This window comes from Oryzias latipes, chromosome 2 (genome assembly GCF_053564925.1).
Source record: "Oryzias latipes strain Hd-rR chromosome 2, Olatipes_Hd-rR_3.1".
Lineage (NCBI taxonomy): Eukaryota > Metazoa > Chordata > Actinopteri > Beloniformes > Adrianichthyidae > Oryzias > Oryzias latipes.
In genome coordinates, this window is record NC_136238.1 from 18,671,915 (window position 1) to 18,685,344 (window position 13,430).

The window sequence follows — 13,430 nt, forward strand, 5'->3', positions numbered from 1 at the left end:
GTATCAATACTGTGTTATGTTTAGCCAAGTTTTTTATACACAAAAATAGGTTACAGAAATGCCACCCCAGCTTTAGCTTCTTTAATAATGAGGTCAATTTATACTTAAAATCCATAAAGTTAATCGACTCACCTAAAGCCATAACAATTTATGACACCCTGAGTGATATTCCGGATGTCTAAGACAGTTTATTTATATTTTGTATCCCCCTGCTTTTTGCAACACTATCCAACTCTGAAATTGTTGTTCTCTTATGTTATACTTTTCCCTGATTTCTCTATGATTATGAATATACATAGGTTTATGTTTGCATACTGATAAGAATTTTTTCTTCTTTTTGCTTCCTTTCCAATTATAGTATTCTCTTTTGTATTCGCCATATTTTGTAATTTTATGTAAATGTTCTGGTATTGTTTTGTATTGTGTTCTATAAATAAAAAAAAAAAAAAAAAAAAAAAAAAAAAATGTAATAACAACCCCCTGGTTTGTTCTTTTCCTGTTGTCTTGCACAGTTGTGCATTGGATTGTTATATTCAATAAAGTTCGTTTAAAAAAAGAAGAAGCTTACCGCTGTCGCGGATTAATGACGTCACGTTGCCTTAGAAACAGGGGAGCATCCGTTTTCCAATGCTGCAGAATTAAAAAAACAACTCCCAACTTCACCATATTTAAGTTCGAGATGCTCCAGTTTTATGAATATATAAAAAAAATTAATACACCCAAAGCAAGTAACACTGAAATAATTTGTGCTTTTTTGTTTGATAGGTAATCCCCTCCTCTAAGAAAACTTTGTATTATAAATATTATTATCATTATTTTGTAATCCCCTTTTATATATTTTAAGATAATTTATTTTTCTATCAGCATATTCTATTTTGGATATATTTCTGATTATTTTATTATTATTATTTTTTTCTTCTTGAAATGATTCAATAAGTTTGGATTGATGACATTGACTATCACTGCTGATGCTCTTTCTGAGTCTTTGATGCTGGATTTTGTATGCTTATGCTTTGTTCAATAAAGTTGTAAAAAAAAAAAAAAAAAAAAAAACATCCGTTTTCCAATGCTACCTGCTATCCCTGTGATCCCCTTAAACAGGTTACGAGCGTTAATTATCAACTAATATAAATGTTAGGATTAAATAAGTATCGTATGTGTTGATGTACGGATAAAACGTGGCCTTGCAGCTTCCATAATATCCTGTGATGGAGCAGGTGTTGCACCGATGTCTTAATTAGCCTCGGCTAAGCTAAAGCTAACAGGTAAGCCGCCTCGTTATAATAGTGCTGGTGTGTTTTAAAGTTATTTAAAGATATAAAGGCATAGTTTAACTAAGGAACTAGCAATTTGTTAGCTTCTAACTCCTCTTTTTCTCACGTTTTTATCATTTAAATACATTCATATTACATATGTGAGTTATGTTGATAGGGGAAAAAGCCACAAAAAAGTCATAATTTGCAAAAGTACCAATAAATATCAACCAGTGATCATCAGAATAGATTTTAAAATTGGTTGTTGTTTACTAGAATAATTTCAAGAATAAAAATAATGAATCCGGATTAGGGAAAATAAAATGGTAACCTTACAAAGTGTGCAACAACAACATAAGAAAACCTTTTGATACAATCATAATTTAAAAATGTATTTACTCCATAACAATGTTTCTGCAAATATCAAAAAGTATTTTTGTCCACTCCTTGTCAGTAAACTGTCTGAGAAGCTCCTTTCATGGAAATACACTACAGCTCAGAAGGTCCATTGTTTTGCTTTAGTGTTTAGGTGTTTATTATGAGCCAATCATAAGTCATTCTTGTTTCAGTATGTGCCGTATTTCAGGTTTTTACTGCAATCCGTGGATCCAAAGCTCCTCTTCAGATCAGAATCGTGTACAATGGTTGTGATAGAGGAGGAGGAGGCTTTGGTATCAGAGTTGCAGAACCAGCTGCAGAAGGAAGACCTGAACCCGCAGGAGAAGATCAGGCTGCTGAATGACGGATTGAGCAGTAAGTTCGCTTCAATGAATGCAGCTCCGTGCTCTATGTGAGAGGGTTTGTTCCTCTGATTGGTCTGTCCCATCAGATGCTTTGAACTTGGCGTCCGTGCAGCCACACAATGATGGTTTAACCCGGGTCAAGTCTCGGCTCTATCACAGCGGTATCCTGAGCCAGTGTGCCCTCACCCTCTCCCTGCCTCCCAGCAGGCTGCGGGGCAGCTGGAGCGCCGCTGCCACACTTGCCCACCTCACCAGGTACCCCCACTAACCTGTCAGGACAACATCATCATTCTGCTTTTAAAAAAACTTTTAAAGTATGTGGATTTTTTAATAGTAAAATTAACTTATTTAGTAATTTGACAACAGCATATTTAAACTGTACCGTGCTCATTTATTCATTCCAATTTATTATAAATATCCACATGGACTTTTAAATATTACATTTTTCCAAAGTAATTTATTTATTCAGCCTATTTTTGGGTAGAAAATTTAGAAAATTACAAACAAGTAACACTTCTATCTGTGTTGCCTCTGGAGCTGAATTTAGCCACGTCCACACGTTGTCTTAAAAGCTAAACCTAACCCAGCACCATCAAATAAAAACATTTGAAGTCCCACTCCAATCATCTTTTGATCTATTTTAAAAGTGTTCCCATTGGATGCTTTGGCTGGGTAGCTCGGCTGGTAAGGTGAGAGGCTACCATGCAGGAATCCAGGGTTCGATTCCCGGAGGGGGATGAACAATTGTACTGGGTCAATTACCACATCAATGGCGAGCAATTAACATCACCCAGTAAGGGCCCTTAGGTAAGACCCTTAACGCTACTGCCTCCTGAGCGTGGTTAGGCTGCTGCTCACCGCTCCCCCAGGGGATGGGTCAAATGCGGAGAAGAATTTCGCTATTGTGGGATCAATAAAAAGTATCAATTATTATTAACTAATTAATTAATTATTGGTCTTTTAATTATGATTATGTCGTTTTTAGCCAAACAATAATAATATCTGGGTCGATTTGTTGGACAAGTCTCTGCAAAGCGGCAGGAGTTCATTAGAGTTTCGCCTCTCAGTTGTGGGTGGGACTGTTAGTGGAAAGTGAGCCTTCCCCCACTTCCCATCATTCCCTTTGTTTACACTTTCCCACTACCTTACAGCCCCTCACACCCACAACTTAGCATTACCGGGGTAAAAAAAATGTAGAGCAACATCAGAGCAATCCAGCCGTACAGTTTAGAGCCAGATGCTAGCTTAGAAGAGGAATACAAAGATGTACACGGATCTATTGGTCTGCAAGTGGAAGCATAAGAATGGAGCGGAGCAGGGAGCTTGTGGCCCGCACAGCGTTTTTTTCTACGTCACAGATAACCTTTTTTCTAACAGTATTTTTTCGTCTGCGCGTGATTCACCACGATTTGAAGAAAGAAATACTCCGAAATGCAATTTTGAGCTTAACTTTCTCTCCATATGTCCTCCATCATCTGAAAGAAATGCCACAAAAACATAGTAAAAATACCCAAAATACCATTTTTATCATAGTGGGACTGTAAATCAACATTATTTTAAGATTTGAATTGCCTGACACTTGTAGACTAAGCTCATTACAGTACAAATCTGAAGTTTGCAAATGTTCATAACTTGGTTAAAAAGAAAGGTATATTTTTTTGTTGCCTTGTCACTCTCTCATCCAAGATGTTTCCCAGTTCCTCTCACTATAATTCGGCAACATGCGTACAAGAGGCAACTTTCAATGAAAAGTCTTTGTTAACATCAGTTAAAAACCAGGTCGAACTTTGACCAGGGACTCTGATTTGATAGTGGGTTGCAGATGGCGTCCCTTTTAATCCACGGAAGTGTCCCCCGTTTGAAAAATTGATCATGGAGGAGAAATGAATAATTGTGGTTTGTGCCCAGATGGAATTATGTGACACAGTCTGTCATACATTGGAGTAGTGGATTTGCACCACTTCAACATTTCGCACCAAGCCTCTTCCAACTGTAGGTGGCGTCCATGTGCTAGTAAATAGTAACAAAAGAAGAAGAAGAAGAAGCCCCTCCCTGCTTTTCCAATGTGAACACCACATGCCAAACGCAGGTTCTTGAACACATGTTCAATGCCTGCTGGCTGTAGCTTCAGGCATCGTTTTTCTACAAATTTGACAAAAGTAAAGAACTGACTTTGTTTTTGACCTGATTTTGTTGACCTGTCTCTTCAGCTCCTGCTGCGTCGGCGTGGAGCCGGGCCGCCGGTCCGAGGCCTTTCACCAACTCTTACTGCCGTCGGTCATGGATGGGCTTCTGTCTCTGGCGAGCCTGCTGATGAGTCACGCCGAGGTGAGGATGCGCGCCTGTGAAATGTTAAATGTCTGTGATGAATTGCTGTGTAACTGTCCCGCCTCTGTCAGCATGTGTCTCACTTCAAGAAGGTGATGGATTCAGTCGGCTGGCTGGTCTCGGCTCACACTCACCTCACTAGTCAGGGTCAGTTACTGGAAGACATTGGGTCCAATCTGCTCCTTTTATGTACACCTGGAAAATGAATAGTCCAACCAGAGAGAAAAGCTCCCAACAACCTTTTTTCCCCAACATCTGTTTTGCAGTTCTCAGTTCTATCCATTATGAGCAGATCCAGATGTGTGAGGATGCCTCTGTGTGTCTGCTCTGCATGCAGCTGTGGATTCAAATCTGCACGGTCAGCAGGTAACGACCCATGCTCACACGACCTTTGCTTTGGCGAGCATTAGACGTTCACGAATTTTTGAAAATGAATTGGGGTTCACGTCAACTTTCTGCAGGGGCTTCCTCCCCAGCCTCACGGATGACTCCATCCTGCTTCTGCTCAACGAAGCTGTCGGCCAATTAGCTGTCATGTCTGACACTGCAGTGGGCGGGGCTTCTATCAAATTGATTCTCCTCATGGCGAGTCAGCTGGGGTTTCGCTTCCGGCCCCTCCTTATGAGCTTCAAAGGTCAGGCACAGGCCAGATTTGAACATGAATGGAGGGAGGTGTTCAAAAACATCTCATCTCCCATTGTCTCTCTGCAGGTCTGGACAGCCTCCTGCTCAAAGACTGGAGGGGGCGGGGCTTTGACCAAGACATAGATCAACTTATAGAGGTCATCCAATCAGAGAAGGACGCCAGAAAGTCCCAGGTCTGTCTGAAACTGCTTTCACACACCAAAAACTTTAAACATTTAACAAAAAAATGTACTTGTGTACTACTACAACTTTTAAAATGTTTATTATTTAATAAACAATACATTTTATTTTATATTTAATATGTAAATTAATTATGTATTTTTTCATTCTGAAAATGTTTTTTTTTTTATATTTTCTTTTTTCCAAATATTTTGGACTTTTTAATTCAGATAAAGTTAAGATTCAAGATGGTAATTTAGTAGCCTAGTTCACAAACTTTTGGCAAAAATGCCTTAATTTCATTCAGTATTTATAATAATATATATCACACTGTATAGAGTTAAACAAAATTTAATTAAAAAAAAGGTAAAAAGAGATACTCCTACTGTGTTGTAAAATGACAAACTCTTATTTTGAAAGCGCAGACCTCATATAAAAGGCTCTCTTTCCTGTGACTACAGGTGAGCTCTGAGCGTGAGCGGGCTGCGTGTTTGATCCAGGCGGCCTGGAGGTCGTATCGAACCCGTCGCAGAGTGAAGAGCCTCAACAGAGCCGTCAGTGCTCTGCAGAGAAGATACAGGTGACAAATGTGTCTGCGGTTTCATGGAACAACCTGCAGAAATCACAAATTTCTGCATCAGTCTGCTGAAGAACTGCCCTGGTCCCCTCAGCTGCCCTTTAATCTAAATAGTTTGTTAAATCTATGAAAGTTGTTAGTGATGAAGGGAAGAAAGAGATTGAGGCTTTAATTCCTAAAGTTTTTTTTATTTTATGTGATGTTGTAATTTCTTTTTTTAACTACTTCTTCTTTCTCTTTCGGCTTTTCCCATCAGGGGTCGCCACAGCGAATCATCCTTTTCCACCTCACTCTATCATGAACATCTTCTACCCTAACGTTAGCCAACTTCATGTCCTCTGTTAAGACATCCATATACCTCCTCTTTGGCCGTCCTCTTGCCCTCCTGCCAGGCAGCTCCATCTCCAACATCCTTCTACCAATATATCCACTATCCCTCCTCTGAACATGTCCAAACCATCTCAGTCTGGCTTCTCTGACTTTGTCGCTAACACAGGCAACATGAGCCGTCCCTCTGATGTACTCGTTCCTTATCCTGTCTAACCTGGTCACTCCTAAGGAGAACCTCAACATCTTCATCTCCGCTACCTCCATCTCAGCCTCTTGTCTCTGTCTCACTGCTACCGTCTCTAACCCATAGAGCAGAGCTGGTCTCACCACTGTCTTGTACACCTTTCCTTTGAGTCTTGCTGACACTCTTCTGTCACACAACACTCCTGACACTTTCCTCCAACCGCTCCAACCTGCCTGCACTCGCCTCTTCACCTCTTTTCCACACTCTCCATCACACTGAACTGTTGACCCCAAGTACTTAAACTCCTGCACCTTCTTCACCTCAGCCCCCTGTAACCTAACGCTTCTACCTTGATCCCTCTCGTTCAGACACATGTATTCTGTCTTACTACGACTGACCTTCATACCTCTTCTTTCCAGAGCAAACCTCCACCTCTCTAGCTGTTCCTCCACCTGCTCTCTACTCTCACTGCAAATTACAATGTCATCCGCAAACATCATTGTCCAGGGAGATTCCTGTCTTACCTCGTCTGTCAGCCTGTCCATCAGCATAGCAAACAAAAAAGGACTCAAAGCTGATCCTTGGTGTAGTCCCACCTCCACCTTGAACTCCTCTGTCTGACCTACAGCACATCTCACCACCGTCATACTTCTCTCATACATGTCCTGAACTACTCTGACATACTTCTCTGCCACTCCAGACGACCTCATACAGTACCACAGCTCCTCCCTCGGCACCCTGTCATACGCCTTCTCTAAATCTACGAACACACAATGCAGCTCCTTCTGACCTTCTCTGTACTTTTCCATCAACATTCTCAAAGCAAAAATGGCATCAGTGGTGCTCTTACGGGGCATGAAACCATACTGCTGCTCACAGATCTCCACCTTCTTCCTAAGCCTGGCTTCCACTACTCTTTCCCACAGCTTCATTGTGTGGCTCATCAACTTTATTCCTCTATAGTTGCTGCAGTTCTGCGTGTCACCCTTGTTCTTAAAGATCGGAACCAGAACGCTTCTCCTCCATTCCTCAGGCATCTTCTCACTCTCTAGAATCCTATTGAACAAACTCGTTAGAAACTCCACTGCTGTCTCTCCTAAGCACTTCCATACCTCCACAGGGATGTCATCAGGACCAACGGCCTTTCCGCTCTTCATCCTTTTCAGAGCCTTCCTAACCTCATCCTTTCCAATCTCTGCTACTTCCTGCTCCACAACAACCACATCTTCCTCCCTTCTTTCCCTGTCATTTTCCACGTTCATCAGCTCCTCAAAATACTCCTTCCATCTTTTCTGTACACTCTCCTGGGTTGTTAGCACCTTTCCATCTCTGTCTTTAATCACCCTTATCTGTTGCACGTCCTTCCCATCTCTGTCTCTCTGTCTGGCTAGCCTGTACAAGTCCTTTTCTCCTTCCTTTGTGTCTAACCTGTCATATAGCTCATCGTAAGCTTTCTGTTTGGCCTTTGCCACCTCTCTCTTCACTCTACGCTGCGCTTCCTTGTACTCCTGTCTACCTTCCTCAGTCCTTTCTACATCCCACTTCCTTTTAGCCAACCTCTTCCTCTGGACGCATTCCTGTAAGTCAAATTTCCACCGACACCCTGTAGGTTAACAGCATCGGTGGCGGTCGTTGTTAACCCGGGCCTCGACCGATCCGGTATGTCTAAAGTGTTGTGGATGATTCGCATGGTTATTTTGGCAATTTTTACGCCGGATGCCCTTCCTGACGCAACCCTCTCTATTTATCCGGGCTTGGGACCGGCACAGAGGCAACTGGCTTGCAACCCCTGTGGCTAGATTCTTTTTTTTTTTTTTTTTTTTTTTTTTTTTTTTTTTTTTTTCTTTTTTTAACTACTTACCTGTGCTAAAAACAAGCTTGCACATTCAGTCCCTGAATTTAAAGCCGGCCAGGAATCAACAATGTGTTGCAGTTCCTCAAATGACCACTAGTGTCTGGTTTCAGAAGAGAGCACTTTCCAAAATTCAGCATTACAACAAAAGATAAAATGCAGACACTAAGGAGGCCAGTTTATCTTTATGAGTTAATATTATATTCATGACGACCTTGTTTCTTTTGCGTACAATGAGCTTTTATTTTGAAGAGCAAACTTTAAATGTTTGTTTTAGGACTCAGAGGAGGCAACGCTTATGTTTATTACTTATTACTTATATTCATGATGACCTTGTTTCTGAGCTTTTATTTTGAAGAGCAAACTTTAAATGTACCATCTTCATCATTTATTTATTTTTAAACAGCACCTTCCATCACCAGTTAAGGAGGCCCAAAGTTCTGTACACAGGGAGAACAAAACACTGTACAATCATAAAACAAAAAAGAGTTTTTTTTAATGGTTTATTTCAAGCAATCAAATGAGAATAATACACAAAAACATTACAATGACCAGTGATACATTCATACAGTGACGTATCAAACTTAGGTTACTTAGACATAAAATTAACAAACTTATATAATCCCACCCCCGTTCTCCCGTAACCATTTTATTACATGATTCATCATTATCCGGTTCATAACTTTTATCAGACAGAATTAAGAATCCTTAAGGAATAAAGGATAATAAGAATAAAAAAATGGAAACATTGTAGAGACAGACATAAATAGAAAAGAATCAAAAAACATACAACAAATTAAAAACAACTTGTAAATGTGTGTTTACACATAAGGAGGCAAACTTTGTGTTTATGAATTAATTATATTTTTATGATGACCCTGTTTCTGAGCTCTTATTTTGAAACGCAACCTTTAAATGTGTGTTTTAGGGCTCAGAGGAGGCAGCAGCAGCAGCAGAAAGAGGCAAAGCAGTGGGAGGAGGAGCTCAAATATCAGGTGACAGCCAATTAAAGACGAATATCTGCAGAAAAAATAGGTCAACAATTATCTTTATTAACTCTTAAGATGAATATTTACTATAAACGGTTTGATTGGTTCTGTCTGCATTAATAAACAAGGTCTATAAAACCGCTCAGGTGATAGAAATGAGTGGAGATTGGTTGTGTCTCCTTTTAGGTTCTTAAAACAGCTACAAGGAGAAGATCTATCGTATTTTTTCCCCCGAGAATAAAGTCCGTGGTGAAAACAGAATCTGAGCATCAGTTCATTCAGCAAACTCAGCTGATGCATTTGTGCGGCGGATCAATACACGGACTTGACCGACTGCAGCCGCATCGCCTTTACACTTCTAAACCTTAGAACTGTACAGCATCTTTTTGTTAAGGAAGCACTATCAAATATCAAAATAAAACATCTTCCCTTTATTTTATGGACAAACAAACTGAATTTCGTAAATCAATCATAAACATCAAGTTTTTGAATGTGACAAGAATGGAAAAAAAGCATCAGTCTGACGTGAATGACCAAAAGAAATTTAGCAGAACATAAAAAAAGCGATAAATACATAAAAATGAGACTTGATTCATACGATTTCTTCTCTTGAAGCTTTGTGCTGACTCATCAGAGATGCATGTCACCATCTTCATCTGTGAGTTCACGCAGGAGGACGTCTTCCAACATACACATGTGGATCAGGAGGATTCAGAGAGCGTACTTTTTCCTGTTGATGTAAATGTCAGGGAAAGCGTTCTGGGAGTCAAACGCCAGTTCAGTAAGGCATTCGAGATCAAGGTTTTTGAACTTTGACCCCCACATGTCTGTGTCTGCTGGGTCAGCCGGCTGCAGCTCCACATCAGATCGACTCACACCTGTCAGGACCGCGGCGTTCAGCCATGGATCGTATACGAGAACTGGACTGAGTGAGTCTTATGTCCCTCATAGAACACAGCTCTATCGAAATGAAGTCAATTCAGCCGCCATTTCTTTTGCCACACGGATGCTGCCGTGTCATTGCCAGACGAGGTCAGTGAGCAGTGATTGGTCCGAGTCGGTACGAGTCAACATTTCCATGACGATCACTCTCGCCAATCAGAAGTGAGCTTGTTGGAAGACCACACCCTCAACGGTTGAAACCAGGCTACATAAAACACTTTGTGGGGGCCCAGCGGGCGCCACATGCTTTTATTGAGGGATCTGATTGGTCAGTTTACAACTTAAATACCTTTCACTACAAAAAAAAAAAAAAATTTAAAGGGATTATCAAGAGCATGTTAAAATAAAAGGTATTAGAGAAAGAATGGTTATTCTGACAAATACAATGTCTGAGTAATAGCTGTTTATTTAATAATAATACTAATAATACATTTTATTTAGAAAGAATGCGCTTTACATTTAGAAGAAAAATCTCAAAGCGCTCATTTCTCTATAGAAGTCTATAGAATTTTGGAGCCAGCAGCTACTTCCCGTTTGGAACGCAAAGGGGGGGAGGAGTCCCTCAGTCCAGTTCTCATTTACAGTCAATGGTGGTGACCCAGACATTAATGTTTTTGTTCAGGTGTAAATCAATCAATAAATAAAATCAATCAAATATAAACAAAAAGGATTTTTTTTTATATATACATTTGTTTCTAATGGAGCGCAGCAGCAAAACAGTGTTTCCACCAAAGAAAAGAGGCACAGAGGACTATTTTTCGGTTGGACCTGCTGCAGGTGGTGTTTCAACGTCGCCCGTGTTCTGTCCTGTAGGTGTGTCTGAGACGACAGCGGGCGAGGAGGGAGTTCCACCAGAAGCAGAGGCGTCTGCTGCAGCTGCTTCCTCCGGGTAAAGCGACAGGGAGAACATTTTAGATAAATTTTTAAAAAAATGTCTGAAACAACAGGAAGAAATCCAAAATGCATTAATTTAATTCACTAGATGTAACTAAAGGTTACAAGTTGGAGGTGAATTTCTAATGAACTCTGCTGTTCTGCTGAAACCATGTCCAAGAAAAATGAAACAAGTTTTTAGATTTTGTCTAGAATTAGAAGACCACTGAAAATGCTTTTACAATAAATCTAAAGAGGATTGGAGTGGGACTTTTTGAATTTATAGTATCCCAGCTATCAAGTGATGGAAATGCAGCTTTAAATATTTGCTCTGTGCATTAAAATAACAACTTTATAAAAAAGGAACGGCGGGTGGAGGCGTGGCTAAGAATAACTGATGCTTGTGCGTCTGTGTGAGTCCAGACCAGGTGCAGGCGTACCTGCAGGAGTGTGAGCGTCGAGCAGCCGTGAAGATCCAGAGCTTCTGGAGAGGCGTCAGAGACAGACGGCACTACCACAACACAGTCAGAAAAGCGCTGAAAGAGCGGCGCATGCGTCAGCAAGCCGCCAGGACCCTGCAGAGAGCTGTGCGCGCTCGCACACACACCTGCTTCAACAAGCTGAAATCTGTTTCTACCTGACAGGTGATGAGCTCCTCTGCTCTTTCAGGTGCGGCGTTTTCTGGAAAAGCGTAGAATGGCCAAAGCCCGTCCCCTCGACCTGTTGTGGATCGGTCAGAAAGGTTTGACAGACAGTCGGAGGGCGGAGCTAAAACAGCAGGTGGAGGAGTACATCACTGTACACAAAGTGAGAGACTTCTGACCATCCTTTGTCAGTTGTAGTATACTGTGCATGCTACTCATGTGTGTGTGTGTGGTTGTGGGTGTGTAGTCCTCCCGTGTGTCTCCTGAAGAGTGTGCGTCGCTCCATGAGGAGGCGCAGCTGCTGCTGCAGGCAGAACTTCAGAAGGGAGCGCAGCAGAGGAGGGAGGAGCAGCGGGTGGAGGCTCTGCTGGCACACACACGCACGCAGCTTGAGCTACTCAGAGGTCTTGCATACAAAAGCACAATTTGTTGTACATCTATGCTGTTAAAGTATTCCCAATGCTATTCATAAGTAGTTTTACTGTTTTTGAAGATAATCTTGAAAAATTGAGAAAAGCAATTTTCTGCACTATAAATCGATCCGGAGTAGCAACCAAAAATCCATAATAACGAAAAAAGATTCATATTTACGTTGCACTTTTGGCAGAAATGTTTTCAATAAAGTACAAGACCAAGAACAGATCTTTAAATGGAATAGCTGTAGCAAATACTGAGACACACACCTACAGTGCCCTCTAGTGGTTGTCAGTGGGAAGAAAACAAACATTTGATCTTATTTTTTTTATATAAAATTAAATATAAGTCGCACACCTGGCCAATCTATGCAAAAAAAATGCAACAAACTCCAAAAAGTACAGTAACTGTTTTGTTATTTTTTCAAGTGAGGACATAAACCATCATCTGGTTTATTACATTTATTTGTTGGTACTGATTAACACTTTTAACAAATGCTTGTAATTACTTTTGACTACCTTTATTTATTATTTAATAAGTCATGCCGTTAAATGAGAAGAAAGGCTTACGTAAACTATTTTCGGCAGAAGTGCTGATCTGTTGGGATGTCCAGGCGTTCTTTTTTAATTTTTTATTGATTGAGCTTGTTGGGATCTGCATCTTTTATTATGCTAACTGTCCACTGTGAACTTTCAACAAGCTCTTGATTGGGGAGAGTGGTTGCCATAGAAACGTTGACTCAGACCGATTCTGACCTACTGACGTCATCTGGCTCCAACATGTGTACCATGAAAATAGTGACTGACTTTGCTTTGTTTTGTTGTAACTAGAAGTAAACCATGTTATATGGGTGACGTCACATAACTCAGTCCAGTTCTAGTATACAGCAGATGGTAACAACTACTATTTAAATTGACTTACAAAAACTGATACTTGTTCAGTTTTCCTAACCTGCTGACTAGATTAAAGTATAGTAATAAAACTGTCCCCACAGATGCTCCGCCCCTCGGTGCTGTCACGGAGACCATGGCCCAGACCTTCCTGACCCCGGCCGCTGCGCTCGCCGCTCGTGCGCGCAACGCCCACAACGCCCGCTTGCAGGCAGACCGGCTTCCCTGGTGGAAGACGCTCGGAGAGGCAAGGACCTTCGGCTCTGCCCACCTGCAGGAACTAGAGGCGGAGCTTGAGGCAAAGCTTGGAGGGCTGTACATTGGAGGGTCAGCCGTGGTCAGGACGCAGACTGAGGTGGAGAAAGTGAAGCTGTTACCGGAAGAAAGAGGAGCTGCTACATGAAATAAAAAAAAACATATTTTTTAATTAATAAAAGATGTTTGCACTAAAAGAACCAAAGACATTCGATGCAATTTGAATGTAGGCAATATTTTAGCTTTTCCTTCTGTTGTTGTTGTTTCTGTCGCTAAATCTGGTTCAATCTGGTGCATCCAAAATGAAACACCAGCTGATGTTTCCTCCCTGAAACATTTAAAAAGGGCAGTA

At 41.0% G+C, this 13,430-nt stretch overlaps 1 protein-coding gene across 4 annotated transcripts; it reads left to right on the forward strand.

Moving 5' to 3' along the window:
* The first annotated feature begins 1,051 nt into the window (after window positions 1-1,051).
* On the forward strand, window positions 1,052-13,283 carry iqcb1 (IQ motif containing B1). 4 transcript variants are annotated; one of them, XM_004066493.5, is made up of 15 exons: window positions 1,052-1,265; window positions 1,840-2,006; window positions 2,083-2,251; window positions 4,207-4,324; window positions 4,396-4,471; window positions 4,591-4,690; window positions 4,786-4,958; window positions 5,036-5,142; window positions 5,590-5,708; window positions 9,000-9,066; window positions 10,816-10,891; window positions 11,299-11,462; window positions 11,545-11,682; window positions 11,767-11,923; window positions 12,928-13,283. In XM_004066493.5, the coding sequence occupies exons 2-15, from the start codon at window positions 1,895-1,897 to the stop codon at window positions 13,224-13,226; spliced, it is 1,875 nt and encodes a 624-aa protein (XP_004066541.1). In that variant the 5' UTR covers window positions 1,052-1,265; window positions 1,840-1,894; the 3' UTR covers window positions 13,227-13,283. The 4 variants fall into 4 exon arrangements, with proteins under 4 accessions (XP_004066541.1, XP_023820124.1, XP_023820118.1 ...); XM_023964350.2 differs by having other exon boundaries at window positions 1,054-1,265; window positions 1,823-2,006; XM_023964356.2 differs by lacking the exon at window positions 11,767-11,923 and having other exon boundaries at window positions 1,053-1,265.
* Window positions 13,284-13,430: the final 147 nt, after the last annotated feature.